The sequence below is a fragment of the Bidens hawaiensis genome, unplaced genomic scaffold (genome assembly GCF_021521415.1).
Source record: "Bidens hawaiensis isolate Kalapana, Puna unplaced genomic scaffold, B.hawaiensis_p1.1 tig00019226_1, whole genome shotgun sequence".
Taxonomy (NCBI): Eukaryota; Viridiplantae; Streptophyta; class Magnoliopsida; order Asterales; family Asteraceae; genus Bidens; species Bidens hawaiensis.
Genome location: NW_027492917.1, coordinates 25,897 through 40,616, shown reverse-complemented (window position 1 = coordinate 40,616; position 14,720 = coordinate 25,897). Strand labels below are relative to the sequence as shown.

General features: G+C 35.3%; 1 protein-coding gene across 1 annotated transcript; it reads right to left on the bottom strand.

The window, feature by feature from the left end:
* Positions 1-5,186: 5,186 nt before the first annotated feature.
* Positions 5,187-6,500, bottom strand: LOC143557903 (uncharacterized protein At4g22758-like). The gene is made up of 2 exons (XM_077046864.1): positions 6,263-6,500; positions 5,187-5,434 (listed from the first exon to the last, which is right to left on the bottom strand). Exons 1-2 carry the CDS (start codon positions 6,498-6,500, stop codon positions 5,247-5,249), a joined length of 426 nt encoding a protein of 141 aa, XP_076902979.1. The 3' UTR covers positions 5,187-5,246.
* Positions 6,501-14,720: the final 8,220 nt, after the last annotated feature.

Here is a 14,720-nt window from a genome sequence, read left to right as displayed (position 1 = left end):
ATAACACCTATTTTCTTTAATCTATTATGTAGATAAGAAAATAGAAGGTCCCTATCCTATGCATTTGATGATTTGCCTGTAAAGTCATTGAGGAATAAAGTTAGCTCCAACCTTTCAATACTTTAAGTTATGATTAAAATAAATAATATATAATTCATGTGTGAAAATGACTAATACATTTTATAACCCTCCCTCATCAAAGTGATTATTGAAGTGTCTTTATAAATAAGTCCTTGTCAACTTTACCTCTTTCATCTTCTTCTCTAGGTACAAAGAAATGTAGGAATACATCATCTTCAACTTATGCATCAAATTATTAAAATAATATTAAATATGATTGAATAGTTATAATCAAGACATTGAAATTAGAGGTGCAAATCATAACCGGTTAAACGTATCAATAAAATATATATATGGGCTAAAGGATATTATGCTATATTTCCAAATGTAGTTGTTTTTTTTTTTAAGTTATTGTGTTTCCCTATTGTCAAAGTTTAGCCTTATTGCCGATTTAAGTGTTGAACTTAGACGTCAGTGTTAAGGACCAGCAAGGTGCTTCTAGGGGTTGTTACATGTTTCGTGGTTAATACGAGGTCATCTATTATTATTATTATTATTCACACCCATTAATCTTTCCAAAACTCATGTCAAATTTCAATCAAACACTATCAAAGTGCAAGACAACAAGCTAATTATCAATTTAAAACCTAAAGTTAATTTGGAAAACACAAAGCCAGTCCCACTTTGTATACATAATCTATAAGATAGCCAAAGAATGAGAAGCATGTTGGAAGGATGATTAGCTCTATGGCATATCACACTACAATTGGACCCTTATTAATTTAAAGAATAGATCACTTACTTTTCTTCAAATTTTTAGTTTGTTTTGTTACTTTATTTTAAATGCTATCTTTTAATTTATAAAAATTGAAGCATTTGATATAATATTTGTAGTTATTTTTAAGGTTATAAGTTCATTTCTAATTGTATTTGTGAAGATGATAAATAAATGCATCATAACAAACTTAACTCTATAATATTTAAACAAAGATAACCATTTTGGAGTTGAAAGTGATAAAACGTATCCTCTATCAAAGAAATATGCTAAATTAGAGTCTAAAAAGTATATTTTAATATAAAAAGAAGGTAGAAATATTTATTTAACACATAACAATAACAATGGTAACTAAAACGTATACTTTAATATAAAAAATTGGTAGAAATATTTATTTAACACATAACAATGGTAACTATGTGCTGATTGTTTTTGAGAATCACTTTGAGTTTTAAGAACTCAACGTAATAATTTTTTTCTTGAAATTTTTTTACACATACGTAGGTTACATGTACGTAGAAAAATTACAACAATCTTTTACGCATCAAATCGACTTTTTACATAGGTGTAATGGACGTTTAAAATATATTAGTGTAATCCTGATAACTATAATAAAATATGGGAATCCATTACTAACAAAACTATTATAGAATATTCATTGAAACATATTTACCCTACAAGAATAATATATATATATTTCTTTTACATTTTCAAAGAGAGAAAAAGGCCATTTATGACCAAAAACCAATATTAAAACACTTTGTTCATTCATTCACATGAATAATTGGAGCATCTTGATTATAAAAATAATATGGTTGTAGCTCGTTACAACCATTTGGTAGAGTTTCCAGCACAAACTTTGCAATTTTCTATGCTTTTTAGATTAATATATGATTAATAATGCACCTTTTAGATTATGTTGGTCATTGGCTAATGAGATATAACGTATCTTTCTAAAGGTTAATCCAACAATTGTTTTAATTTCACATGCCATAAATCATGATAGATTTGGGTCCTGCATTGTTCGCCCCTAAAAACAAAAACTTTGTTTTTAGTATGATCGGTTTTGCTATTCACTAGAGGGCTGTGACGCAACTTGTAACCTGTTTACTTGCCACTTTATTATAATCGGTCTGAAGATATATGGTGAAATATAATAAAAAAAATAAAATAAAATTATAGAGAATGTATTACAAAAAAAGCATACCGGAGCTATCAATACCCTACTAACCTTCGAAGTTGTTAATCACAAAGTGTCTAGATGAAATGGCCTTCGAAATATGATAGGAAAAGATCCATCTTGCTCTTACTAATTTGTTTTTCTTTCTACCTTGTCCCTACAAAAATGTATTAAAACATGTTTAAGACCGGTTCTAAACCGGACCGTACCGGCCTGGACCAGGTCGGTCTATCTTGCTTCTAAACCGGTTTATAAACCGAACCGGTTTGAGTCAAACCGGTTTTGACCAGCTGTTGACCAAACCGGTTCCGTTTAGGTTTAAAACCGGTTTTGTACACCTCTACTTTCAAAGAACAGAGAAGTATATGGGCCCAGCCTTTGGTTCAAAGGTTGATCTTACATGTCAAGCCCAATTAAATCAACATGCTAATGTGAGAATTATTCAAGGAAATGGAAAATATATGGGCCTAGCCTCAGGTTCAAAGGTTGATTTTGCATGTCAAGCCCAATTATATCAATACGGGTAATAATCTAATGTGAGAATTGCTAAAAGATATTTCCTTTTTGTTGTGTTAAACACGTGCTAATTTTATACAACGTGTAAATTGTGTAGGTTGATAGGTTAAATTGTTGAATCTGAAAGAAATAATATATTGATTCCTCTAAAAGACGGATAATCTGTATACATTTAAAATCGTTTGAAACAAACATGATCGATCTAACTTCTTTTAACTTCTCTCTCTCTAAGTTGTTCAAGTCATTTATCTAAACGAGGTTGTTTGACATGTATGTGGGTTGTAAATGGATTAGTGTGTTGTAATAATAAGGTAGGATTTATTCATACACGAAATGACGGGTTAAAATGTTTAATTAAACGAACTTCAAAATTCTAAATATGACCAACTTAGTTTAATAGGTTAACCAGAAAATAAGCCATTTATCAAGGAAGTTACATAAAACAAATATATAATAATCAATTATCCATGTTGAATGTTATGTCAACTAATAAAATTTATAGAAAACGTGGCCATGGTAACCTTTCCATCATCGTATCACTTAATATACAAACAAACAAACATACCTAGTAATATCTCACTTTTTGAGTAAGGTATTTTACGATATTTTCAATGGTACTAGCATCAAATCGATAAAATAGGGCATTATTGGGTTTATACTTTCACTCGTTTCCAGTATCTGTACTTTTTAACCAAACGCTACCGATTCAGTACCAGTACGGTATTGATCTTATCCCTAGAGAGAACGACCAATTTAGGTTTTGACATTCCAGTGCGTATTGGCCATAAAAGAAAAAAAAGGAAAGGGGGCAATAAGGCCTTTAATAAATAATAATACACATATACTTTTAAATCGACTAGCCGAGTCCCGAGTGGAGGGTTGCATGCACACTAGTCTCATAAGCCAGGACAACCTCTTTGGCTCTTTGATCACCCTTTGACTTGACGTAAGTGTTATGATATGAGTTACATCATTGTAGAAGACATTGCTCTAGGATGACAACAAATCGTTTGTAATGTATAACCACAAAGCTTATGTCTTATGTTGGTCAACCTATAGCTACACGTTAGTTAAAACTTTAGGGTGAGCGTGAAAACATAAAGTTTTACGTCTTAGTGTGCCGTGTGGCCAACACATAACATATTGTAAACTTGAAAGCACTATATTGTCTTAGTTCTTACTTGTAAACACTCACCCTAAAACTATAGGCCGAGCTTAGAAACAATTGAGAGTTGAGACATATTTATGGGATAATCGGCAAAAGGTGTAAGCATGCTAGTTTATGCCAGGCAAATTGAAACAAGTTTGGAGTAAAATTAGTTCAGTTCTAGGGTTTGGAGTAAAATTAGTTCTGCTAAAGATAGACCTTTTTAATGAAGTAACTACTTAGTTTGGATCAAAACGGTTTGTGTACAAAATGGAGGGGTTAAAATAAGTCATTTTAGAAATGTTTTTTTTTTTCTTTCATGGGGCCTTTTTTTTTTAAGCAATCAAGTTGCATAATAGTTGTTCGTTTTATTCGTTAGCTAATTTAAGGCGACCAAAACGATTCCATATAGTTTATGTTTGGTCCCATCCATCTTGTCACCCAAGTGAACCTAAAGGCCAAGAACTTTATGTAAAAGAAAAGGTCAAGACAACTAATTTAAATAATGGGTTTACAATGCCAGCTTGCTAAAATTATACTCACCTGAGGGCTCAAGTCATGCGTTAGGCAAAGGTTTTTACCTATCACACATTGTATTAATAACTAAAAAAATAAACCACCACCCCACCCATAAGGCGAAGCCACGGCGCCATCACTTGCCACGTCGGCCACCACAAGCAAGGGGGAAGCTTCCTTATCCCCCCGCCCCCCCCCCCTTTTTTCGCCCATTAGTGTTAATTAACGCGTTTTTGCTCATTTAAGAAATTTTTTTATACGAATTGAATCCCGCCCCTCCACATTTCCTTATGCCATTAGTGTACATTAACATAGTTTTCTTTTGCAAGCATGTATACGTATCAAGTCCGGCCCTCCTTGTTTAGCGTAAACTTTTTTATATGAATTGAGACCGCCCCCTCCCCTCCACATTTCATCCAAGCCAGCCTTCCTCGTTCAGGAATTCTCTTTTTATGCGAATTCAGTATTTTATCCAAGCTTCGCTACTGAACACAAGGTACAGCCTTGTAAAAGAAAGGCGTAAATGAAAACACTTGATTAAAAAGATTTGTCTAAACAATGTTTACCTAATAACTAAGGTGAGAAAGCCTGAGAGAACACATGGCCATATTTCTGTCTAAGGTGTGTGGTACACAATGATATTATTAAAGCCACTCACCTAACCAAAATGAAAGGTACAAGAACTATTTGATTGATTCAACTAATTACACCTCATCTGAATTTAATAACTCAATTCCAAAAGGCAATCATCAATCATGCCAGCTTGACACTGCCAACAACCTTTCTTGCCCAACTTAACTGTCTGAAATAAAATGCACAACCAACCCAATGTTATTATTATTATTATTATTAGCTACCAAACTTATATCAAAAGAAACACCAGCCATAAACCATAAAACAGAAATCATTCTTTCAACATTGTTGAACATATATCTTGTTACAGAAACAGCAATCAAGAAAATTTAAAGCCTTGATTCAACTGGGAATTAAAGCAAAGAAACAAGAAGCAAATAAAACTCGGAAATTGCAAACATTATTAGAGAAGCATTCATTTAATGAGTAGAAACTTTAAGATTGAATGACTTATTAAACCATGATTTCCAGCTGCCGGAGTTCTTCCTTGTTATTCCCACCGTCACCGGCTTTCCATCACCACCGACTTCCTCCATCGGCTGAGGCTTCTTGCACAGCATGAAGTTTCTAATGCCAAAAGATCCGATGGCCTCCACCGGACTCAACGCTGTTATGTAATCAAATTCAATAAATTAATTAATAATCAAATTCAACAGACTAACAATAAAATGCAACAAACTGATAAATAAATTCACAAATTCAGAAAATTGGTAATAACATTCAGCAAATTGCTAACAAATTTCAGCAAAAAAAATTAATAATAATTAAGCAAAATAATAATCAAATTCACAAACTCGGCATCAAGTTTCAGAAAATTAGTAACAAAACTCAGCAAACTAGCAACAAAATTTCTAAGCAATTTAATAACAAGTTTCAGCAAATTAGTAACCATATTCAGCATAATAATAATATTCATATTCAGCATAATAATAATCATATTCAACAAACTATCACCCAAATTCAGATACTCATTATACTAGTAATCAAATTCAATTAATCAATTCAACAAATTAGTAACAAATTTCAGGAAGTTGGCAACAAATCATAGCAAACTAATCAAATACAGTAAACTAATAATCAAAATCAGCATATCAATGTCAAATTCACCAAATTGAAATCAAAGTCAACAAATTAACAATCAAATTCCACAAATTAGCAATCAGAACAGCTAAAATTATTCAGTTCAGGCGATCAGACAATACAGAACAAACTCATTAATATTAGTAACAAAATTTCAGCTAAACAACAATTAAACTCAGCAAAATAATATTTGATTAAGCAAACCAACAATCAAATTCAACAAACTAGCTATCAAATTTACAAATTCAATAAAAAATAATCAATAAATAACAAATTAGTAATCAAACTAAGCAGCTTAATATCAAATTCAACAAATTATCTTCAAGAACAGCTAAAATTCTTACAACACATATACCTTCGGTTCCGGCGATTGGACAATAAAGAACAAATTCATTCACATTCGACCCGAGGACCGGAAGCCGCCCTTCTCTCGCATATGACTTAAGCGCGGTATCCATAACCGACGCCACAAGCTCCTCGGCATTGACCACGAACCGGATCGGCCCGGCGCTTCCAATAACCGTAATACTAATCAACAGCCGGTTCTTTCCGGCCTGACCCTGAGTCTTCTTCTGCTTGTTATACATCAACATATCGTATTATGTAACCCTAACAATTCACAATTAGGCAAAATTGAACAAAAAAACAAAAACTGATTGATCGGACGGTGGCGATTGATTGATAGGATTAAGGGATCAAGGCCGACGCAGCGGTGGTACCAGCTGTCCTTGGAAGATCCGAAGGCGGTGATTGAAACGATCCCCCTGGAGGAACGGGGGGATATCATAAACCGATTAGAGGGGATTTCCACCATTCACATACGGATATTCAATTTGAGAGATTAGGGTTAGGGTTTGTGTTTGATTTGGGGGTGAATTTTGGGGATATAAAGGGGTGAGTTTGGGTAGTTTTGTCATTTTGGTAGGGTAATGTGGCACGTGGAAAGTGTGACATGTGTGATTGTGTCATCACTTTTGTACATATCCATCACCTCAAGTTTGATTTCTTCTTTTTTTTAACCAATGCTTTTTGAACCAGCTAAAAATATTGATACAACCGTGTTAGAATAACAATAAGCTACACTAAAATTTCATATATATGCAACTTATATATGCAACTTTAATTAAAAAATTAGTGTAAAAGTATATGATTATTATATATAATAATTAAAAAGTTTAGCTACCTAAACATTGTCTTACATGGTTATTCGACCTTTTTATTTGTTTTTAATTTGTTTTTTGATTTTAAATTTGCGTCGGTTTGCTATCGTAAAATACAGGTTTTTTTTACCATTGAAACCGTCAAGTGATTTTGGCCAAATTTGCATCAGCTCGCGGTCGATACCTAAGGTTGTTTTTCCCGCGAGTTTTTTTTTTGTTCATCAATTCTGGACGAATTTGTGTCAGGTCACGACCACAACGTGCATACATTTTTGGTCATTGCTTTAATTTCGGTGTCGTAATCTGATACCAACCGACCTCGTGTCGGTTCACCACAACACATGATTTTCTGTGCACGATTTGGTGCCGACAACGTCGATTCTGACTAAATCCGTGTTAGTTCTCAAACGCAACGTGCAGGTTTTTTTTATCACTTTTTTGTCACTCGATTCCAGAATCTACGAATTCGTATCAATTCGCAACTAAGCGCGCGTGTTTTTTTGTTCGCCGCATTTTATTATATTTTAAATATATTAAACTGTTGTATTTGGGTGCGAACGAATTTATGGTTTGCTTTATTTTTGGAGCCGTAACTAGATACCAACCACAGTGTCATCGGTTCGTAGCCGCAACGCGTATTTTGTTATGTTAATTTGTTGTATTTTTGCGTTAACAAATTTAATATTATATATTTGGGGGGGGGGGGTTATTACTGGTTTCGTAACCCGACTCCGATCGAATTCACCTCGACTCGCAGGCGCACTGCACGATTTGATAAGTTGTACGAGTACAACTGCCAATAACATCAACCCGGCACGCGCCGGGAATCTTCCTAGTTTCATAATAAAAATAATCCGAAATCACATCAATGATAAACATCATTAATATTTAATACAAAAGTACTTGATTTTCAAACAAAGGTTTTTTATAAAATAAATTATGCAATAGGTTTATGATATTGTTTATGTGTTTACTCGTTTCAATTTTATCTGCAAGACTAAAAATTATTTTTAAAAAATACGGGTAAAAAGTATCAAAAATGTATCGGGCTAAAACTGGTTTGCCGGTTTAAACGGGTATTTTAAAAAACACCAGTGATACGATGCTCTAGCAAACAACCCAAAAGTAACGGGCTCTGAATACCAACTTTCTATTCGGAATCTGGAATAATGGGTTCAATCGGCTGATATGAATAGGCTTTTAAAACATTGGTTTGAACGACTAAAATCTATTTTGTGAGAGATTTGAACTTAAGATTTCTTAACCATGCTTTATATCAAAAGACTACTCATTAGGAGTTTGTCATGTAATTATACGATCGATATTTATCGGAAATTACTCGCTGGTATTGTGTTTTTCATGCGTGTGTTAAAAACTTATTTGGGTTTATGAATACAACTACTCAACTACTCAACTGGTATTGTGTTTTTCATGCGTGTGTTAAAAACTTATTTGGGTTTATGAATACAACTACTCAGCTAGTTACCATTTTAATTTTCTAACATTGTCATCAAAGAAAATTACCCATTTTGAAAGCTAAAAGTTAATGTAAATATGCTTATAACGGGTTAAATAATTTACTTGGTATTGATTCGGGTTAAATATTTATTTGGGCTTGCTAGAATATTGTATCGCTATTTTTTTAAATGACGGTTTAAACCGGCAAACCGGTTTTAAATCCAAAATATTTTTGTTATTTTTGCGGTCCATATTATTTATAAATGAATTTTAACACAGCGGATAAAATTGAAACGAGTAAACACGGTAAACGACAATTCGTTAATCAACCAATTTTGTATCATGCAAAGCCAATGTTGGTTTATTTGCATCTTTTGTAATTGACTAATTTCGTATACAAAGTACAAACGACAATTGTTCATGTGTGATATTTGATTTAAGTTTAATGTTTATTAATGTACTTTTGTGTTATTTTTTGAGTTGAAATTGTATTTATATGAAGTTACAAGGTAAATTATTTAACCCAATTGAACCTCCCAGTATATTTCCAGTTCAACCGGTTCTACCATTTTTGACTAAATCCGGTATGAGTAAAATACCGGTTTTTAAAACATTGGTTTTAAGAACCAACTAAAAATTGGTTTAACTGTGTTGAATAAATTGCACTGTAATTTCATATAAATATAAATTTAACTAAAAAATTAACCCAAAATTATATGATTTCATAATAGTAATTCAAAATCAAATCCATAATAAAAATTATTAATATTTAATACAAAAACATTTGTTTTTCAAACAAAAGTTTTTTTTTTTAAAATAAAGTGTGCAATGGGTTTATGACATCGTTTATGGGTTTACTCGTTTCAATTTTATCTGCTAGATAAAATATCATTTTTAAAAAACACGGGACACGAAATGTCACAAAAATGTATTGGGCTAAAACTGGTTTACCGGTTTAAATCGATACTTTTAAAAAACACCGGTGGTACGATACTCTAGCAAACAGCTCAAAAGTACCGGACTCTAAATACCGGCTTCCTATTCGGAATTCGGTATAACCGGGTCAACAGACCAATATGAGTTGGCCTTTAAAACATTGGTTTGAAAGACTAAAATCTGTTTTTTAAGAGATTTGAACTTAAGATCTCTCGACTCTTTAATGTTTAAAGGTTTTGCTATTGTTAACGGACAACCAATTCTATTGATGATTTTATTTTGTTGTTGTAAAAATAATATAATTGAAATTAAAACAATTCATAAATAACATAAGTTGATATAAATGATAATTTTAGTCAAATCTTTGATTGTAAAAGCATGCTTTATATCAAAAGACTAATACTCATTAGGAGTTTGTCATGTAATTACACGACCGATATTTATCGGAAATTACTCGTTGGTATTGTGTTTTTCATGTGTGTGTTAAAAACTTATTTGGGTTTATGAATACAATTAGTTACCATTTTAATTTTCTAACATTGTTATCAAAGAAAATTGCACATTTTGAAAGCTAAAAATTATTGTAAATATTTGTTTTATCCAAAGATACATAAAAATAAAATATTTATGAGTATGATTCGTGTAAATGAATATGTATGTTTCGGGTAAAACATGTTAAAGCATATTATTGAAAGAGATTTGATGATATCTCAACTTATTATACCTTCCTTTTTATACCCGTAATAAAGTATTTTATTGAAGCTTTTAATTTAAGAATATCCTCCATTGATTATATCTATAAGAAACAACTTATTCTATTTTAAATTATAAGCTTCCGCAAAACATCCAAACGCCACATAAATACTATTAACTACGATTTTAAGTTGATATTTTTATGATATTTTGTAGCAATTAAATAAACAAATTGAATGCTATAAATAACCGAAAAGGTAGTGAGGAGATATTTTATTTTTGAAAAGCATTCATGAGGAAATATCCGATTTTAATAACATTTATTTTGGCTTATCCTTTCACATGACTTTCGCGTGGGTAATCTGTATAAGACCATGTGTCCACGTCGAATCTAGGTTGGCTACCCACGGACCACCCTCTTAGATAACATGACGCTACGGAGTGACACATCGCGCCCGCTAGACATGGTCCATGTGCGTACTGATATGGAGTTAGAACTAGTGGCGAAGTTTGGACGGAATGCTAGTGAAGAGGTAGGTCCCAGCAGAGCCCAGTTGGACCCGCAAGACTCACCTTGAACAGGCACGTCTGCGCAGAAACCAACTGGATCCGCAGGACCAACCATGCTCAGAGATGTGACGTCCTTACGCGCAGTACGCAAGTTGGTCCCGCAGGAAATGCCTCCCAATGGTGAAGGACTCCGCCTGTCCCCGCAGCCTCGGATACAAGCCATCAGGGAAGGCCACCCGCGCAGCAAGGCTACACGCACAAGGCACTTAGCTCTCAATCACTCAGTGTCACCTGAAGGAATGAGCGAAGCCGGGAACAATCCCGCACAAGGGCGGGAGGGGGAATACTTCCGCTCAAATAAGCCAGTCCGTACGATACGGGAAGATCTTCTGTACTGTACCTGACGAGGTATGGGAAAAAGATCTGACTAAAGATACGACAGCTTATGGACAACAGTATGGCGAGCAGCATGCTCCTACACTGTATGTCACTATTAGCCGCTGCCTACTCACCAACTACTGCCAGACCACGTGCGTAGCCGGCAGTTGGTGGAAAAGGAATAGTATACAGCAGGCCTGGTCACTATCAGCCGCTGCCTACCCACCAACTACCAGCAGGGCATGTGCGTAGGCTACTGTTGGTTGAATAGGAACACTGTTGCAGCCGGCCACACCTCCTTGGAAACCTACCTTCGGCTATAAATACCACAAATGGTATGACCATCTCATCTTATCATATTATCATCATATTATACCTGATATCTGCTCTAGCAATCTCTTAATATACTTTTATATTTAAAGAGCAATCTAGTCTGATTCTCACGCCGGAGGGTGGTCACAAGGAGGAACCCCCCCTTCTCAGTGACAAGCTCACGGTGTCTGTTTTGCAGGTTATCAGAAGAACCATCTTCTCAGGGTCTAACCCCTCGTGGGAAACATCTATCTAACCCCCAGTTACCAGTAATCTGCCCGGGGTCCGGTTAGTGTTTCTTCATTGGCGCCATCCGTGGGACATGAAAGCATACCTGAGACATGAAAGCGTGAGACATGAAAGCGTAAAGACATCCGTGAGACATGAAAGCGTAAAGACATGAAAACATACCTGAGACAACGCTTCTCGAAGAAGCCATTCCTTGGCAACCAGAGCTTCTTGGAGGGCAGCTTGAGCTTCGTTACGGGCGCGTTCGGCTTCATTCTTGTTGAGGTTGGCAAGCAACACTTCTTTAGCCGCAGCCTCTTCGACGCCCCTTAGCTTCCGCTCAGTATGGTCAAGCACCCTCCTCTGGTCCAAGATCTCTGTGACATCTGCCCCGATCCGACCCGACCCAGGTACCCGTTTCTCTGACCCGATCTCTTTCTTTTATGATTTAATATTTATACTTATATATATTTTTTTTTTTTAATAATATATATTTTCCTTCCCGCCTCTTTCTCTCTCTTTCTTTCCGCCGTTCCGTCCCTCTTCCTTCTCTCTTTCCGCCTTCTTTTCCCTCTTGTCGCCGTCCCGCCCTTACGCCTTGTTTCCCTCTTTGCTTGTCCTTTGGTTCTTCCCGCCTAAGGATGTCTGCAGCTCCACGCGCCAGACTCCTTACATGGAAGCCTGCGTGAAGACATCTTGTTCCTGCGATGCGTGAAGAGAACTCTTCTCGCAGCGCGCTAAGAATGCATGTTCTTCCCGCAATGCGCTAAGAATGTATGTTCTTCCCGCGATGCGCTTAGAATTCTTGTTCTTCACGCAGCACGCTAAGGATTTGTGATTCTTCCCGCAGTGCGCTAAGGAATGTTGTGCCAGCCTTCGCGCTCGCGCACTCAGCCTTCCCGCGCTTAACCCTTGTATCTTCTGTTTATTCCAGCCTGTATGCTTTTGTGTTGTCTTATCTTCTGTGCTGTTGACCTAACCTATCTAATGTCTGAATAGTTACTTTCGGCGCAGCATGCGTACCAACCCCCATTGGTTGGTGGAAAAAAAGTGACTGACATTATCTTTTGAGATCTGCTTTTGCCATGCTTGACCAGTACCTTTATCTGACCCGCCATGCCTGTTACTGTTCCCTGTCAGCTTTATCTTGCCCCCTGCAGCTGCCATATCTTTTGATATCTTTTGCTTTTGGAATCTTTTGCTTTTTGAGATCTTTTCCCCTTTTCTAGGGATTATGTCTCCTAGGGTTTTTCTATAAATAATAATAATATTTCATAACACATCACACACAAAACACTTAATCTCTCCTGTTCTCTTGCTCCTTGCTCTCTCTGCCGTCTTCCTCTCTGCCTCCGTCTTCCTCCTTGTTCTTCCTGCTTTTCCGGTAATATATATTATATATAATAGTTTACTTATTAATTATGCTAACTTATAATCAAGACTTAAAACCAATCGTTAAAACAATAATCTTTAATTATAGGTTAACTTTGCTTGTTTAAGAGTTGATTCTTGCATATCTATCACCGCATCGTTTATCAAGTGAGTTATCTCGTATCTAATCCCTTTTTATTTTAAATGCTTTGGGATGTTCATGTGTTCATACAAAACTTGAGTCTTAAACTTGTTTATGAACTTTAGTCGCGCAGTATCCCATGTGTTGAGGACGTTTACTTGGCTGTTTATTTGTATGTGTGTATCATTAACCGCTTTGTTCGGCCTATTCCGCAGTTCCGTTGGTACCATTAGTTGAACACGGGAGACCTATCATTTACGGTTTTCTTTGTTTACACTTGCACAGATGTTCTCGTTTTTATGCTCAATTGGGAGCATGGATTGAACTATGATCTATGAACTATCTTAGGCTTGATCACAATCTGATTACACCCTTGTTAAACTCTAGACATACACGTGTTGCGCGCAGATTTATGATTATCTATGTATTGTATTAAACTTGATTTCTCACCAACACGCAAGTGTTTGACGTTTATTTTAACACATGTTCAGGTTTGCAGTAGCTGTTTTGGAGCTTGTGGACACGTAGGACGTTTTCACTTTTGGACCTAGAATTAAAATGTATCAAGACAAGTTAATGTTGTTTGAATGTTATAATTTATAATATAGTGATTTATGTTTGATTTATGTTCTTTATTTTCCCCGCTGCGCGTGCGCGATAAAATGTGTATAAATAAATATTGACACCAATAGTGTCGCGAGTAATGAAGCAATATGTGGCGCCCCGATGTATAATCCGCCTTTGGTCGGGGTGTTCCAGATTGGTATCAGAGCTCGTTGACTTTAGGATAGGTGGTTAGACGTAACGGCCTAGAATACCTAAGAGTCCCTTCTCGCGCATGAGAGAAATCTCATGTTTGCGCGCTTATTGTTAATTACTCGTTATTTATGAATATGCTCGCGCTTGCGCAGTATATGATTTTATGTTTTATTTCGCGATATTTCGATTTTTGTTGAATTTCGATTTTATTGATTTTACTTACATATTCGTTTGTTGGGTTTGAAAATCCGAAAAGTCATGGTGATACATGAATAGTTGATTTTCAATTTCCATTTACGATTATGTTCTGAGGTTGGAGACTTGAAAAGTCATGGTGATACATGAATTGTCAACCTCCAATACTCATTTTCTTGTATATTTTATATTGAAGATTGAAAAGTCATGGTGATACATGAATCGTCAATCTCCAATACTCGTTTGCCCGTATATTTTAAATTGGGAATTCGGAAAGTCATGGTGATACATGAATTGTCGATTCTTGATTCGAATTTGTTACCTTTATTAAGTCTGCATTTAGGATCATTTATTTTACTTTAACTTTTGACTGTAACTGACTCTGTGAAACCAAGCTTTATAAGATTAAAACTTTGCGCTAAAACCAAGATATTAACTAAAATTTAAAACTTTTATAGAATGCCTCCGCTATCTCGCCGATTTCAGAAAAGAGAAGCCTCGCGCATGCGTAGACAGCAACGTTCCCAGGAAATGGCCGCCGCAATAGCCCAAGCTTTGAGCCAAAACAATGCTACTACCTCCAGTTATAACATTAAGTCCTTTAATGCGGGTAACCCTCCGAAGTTCACAGGTCTTGAAGGAGCCACCGTGATGCTCCAATGGCTTGAGAA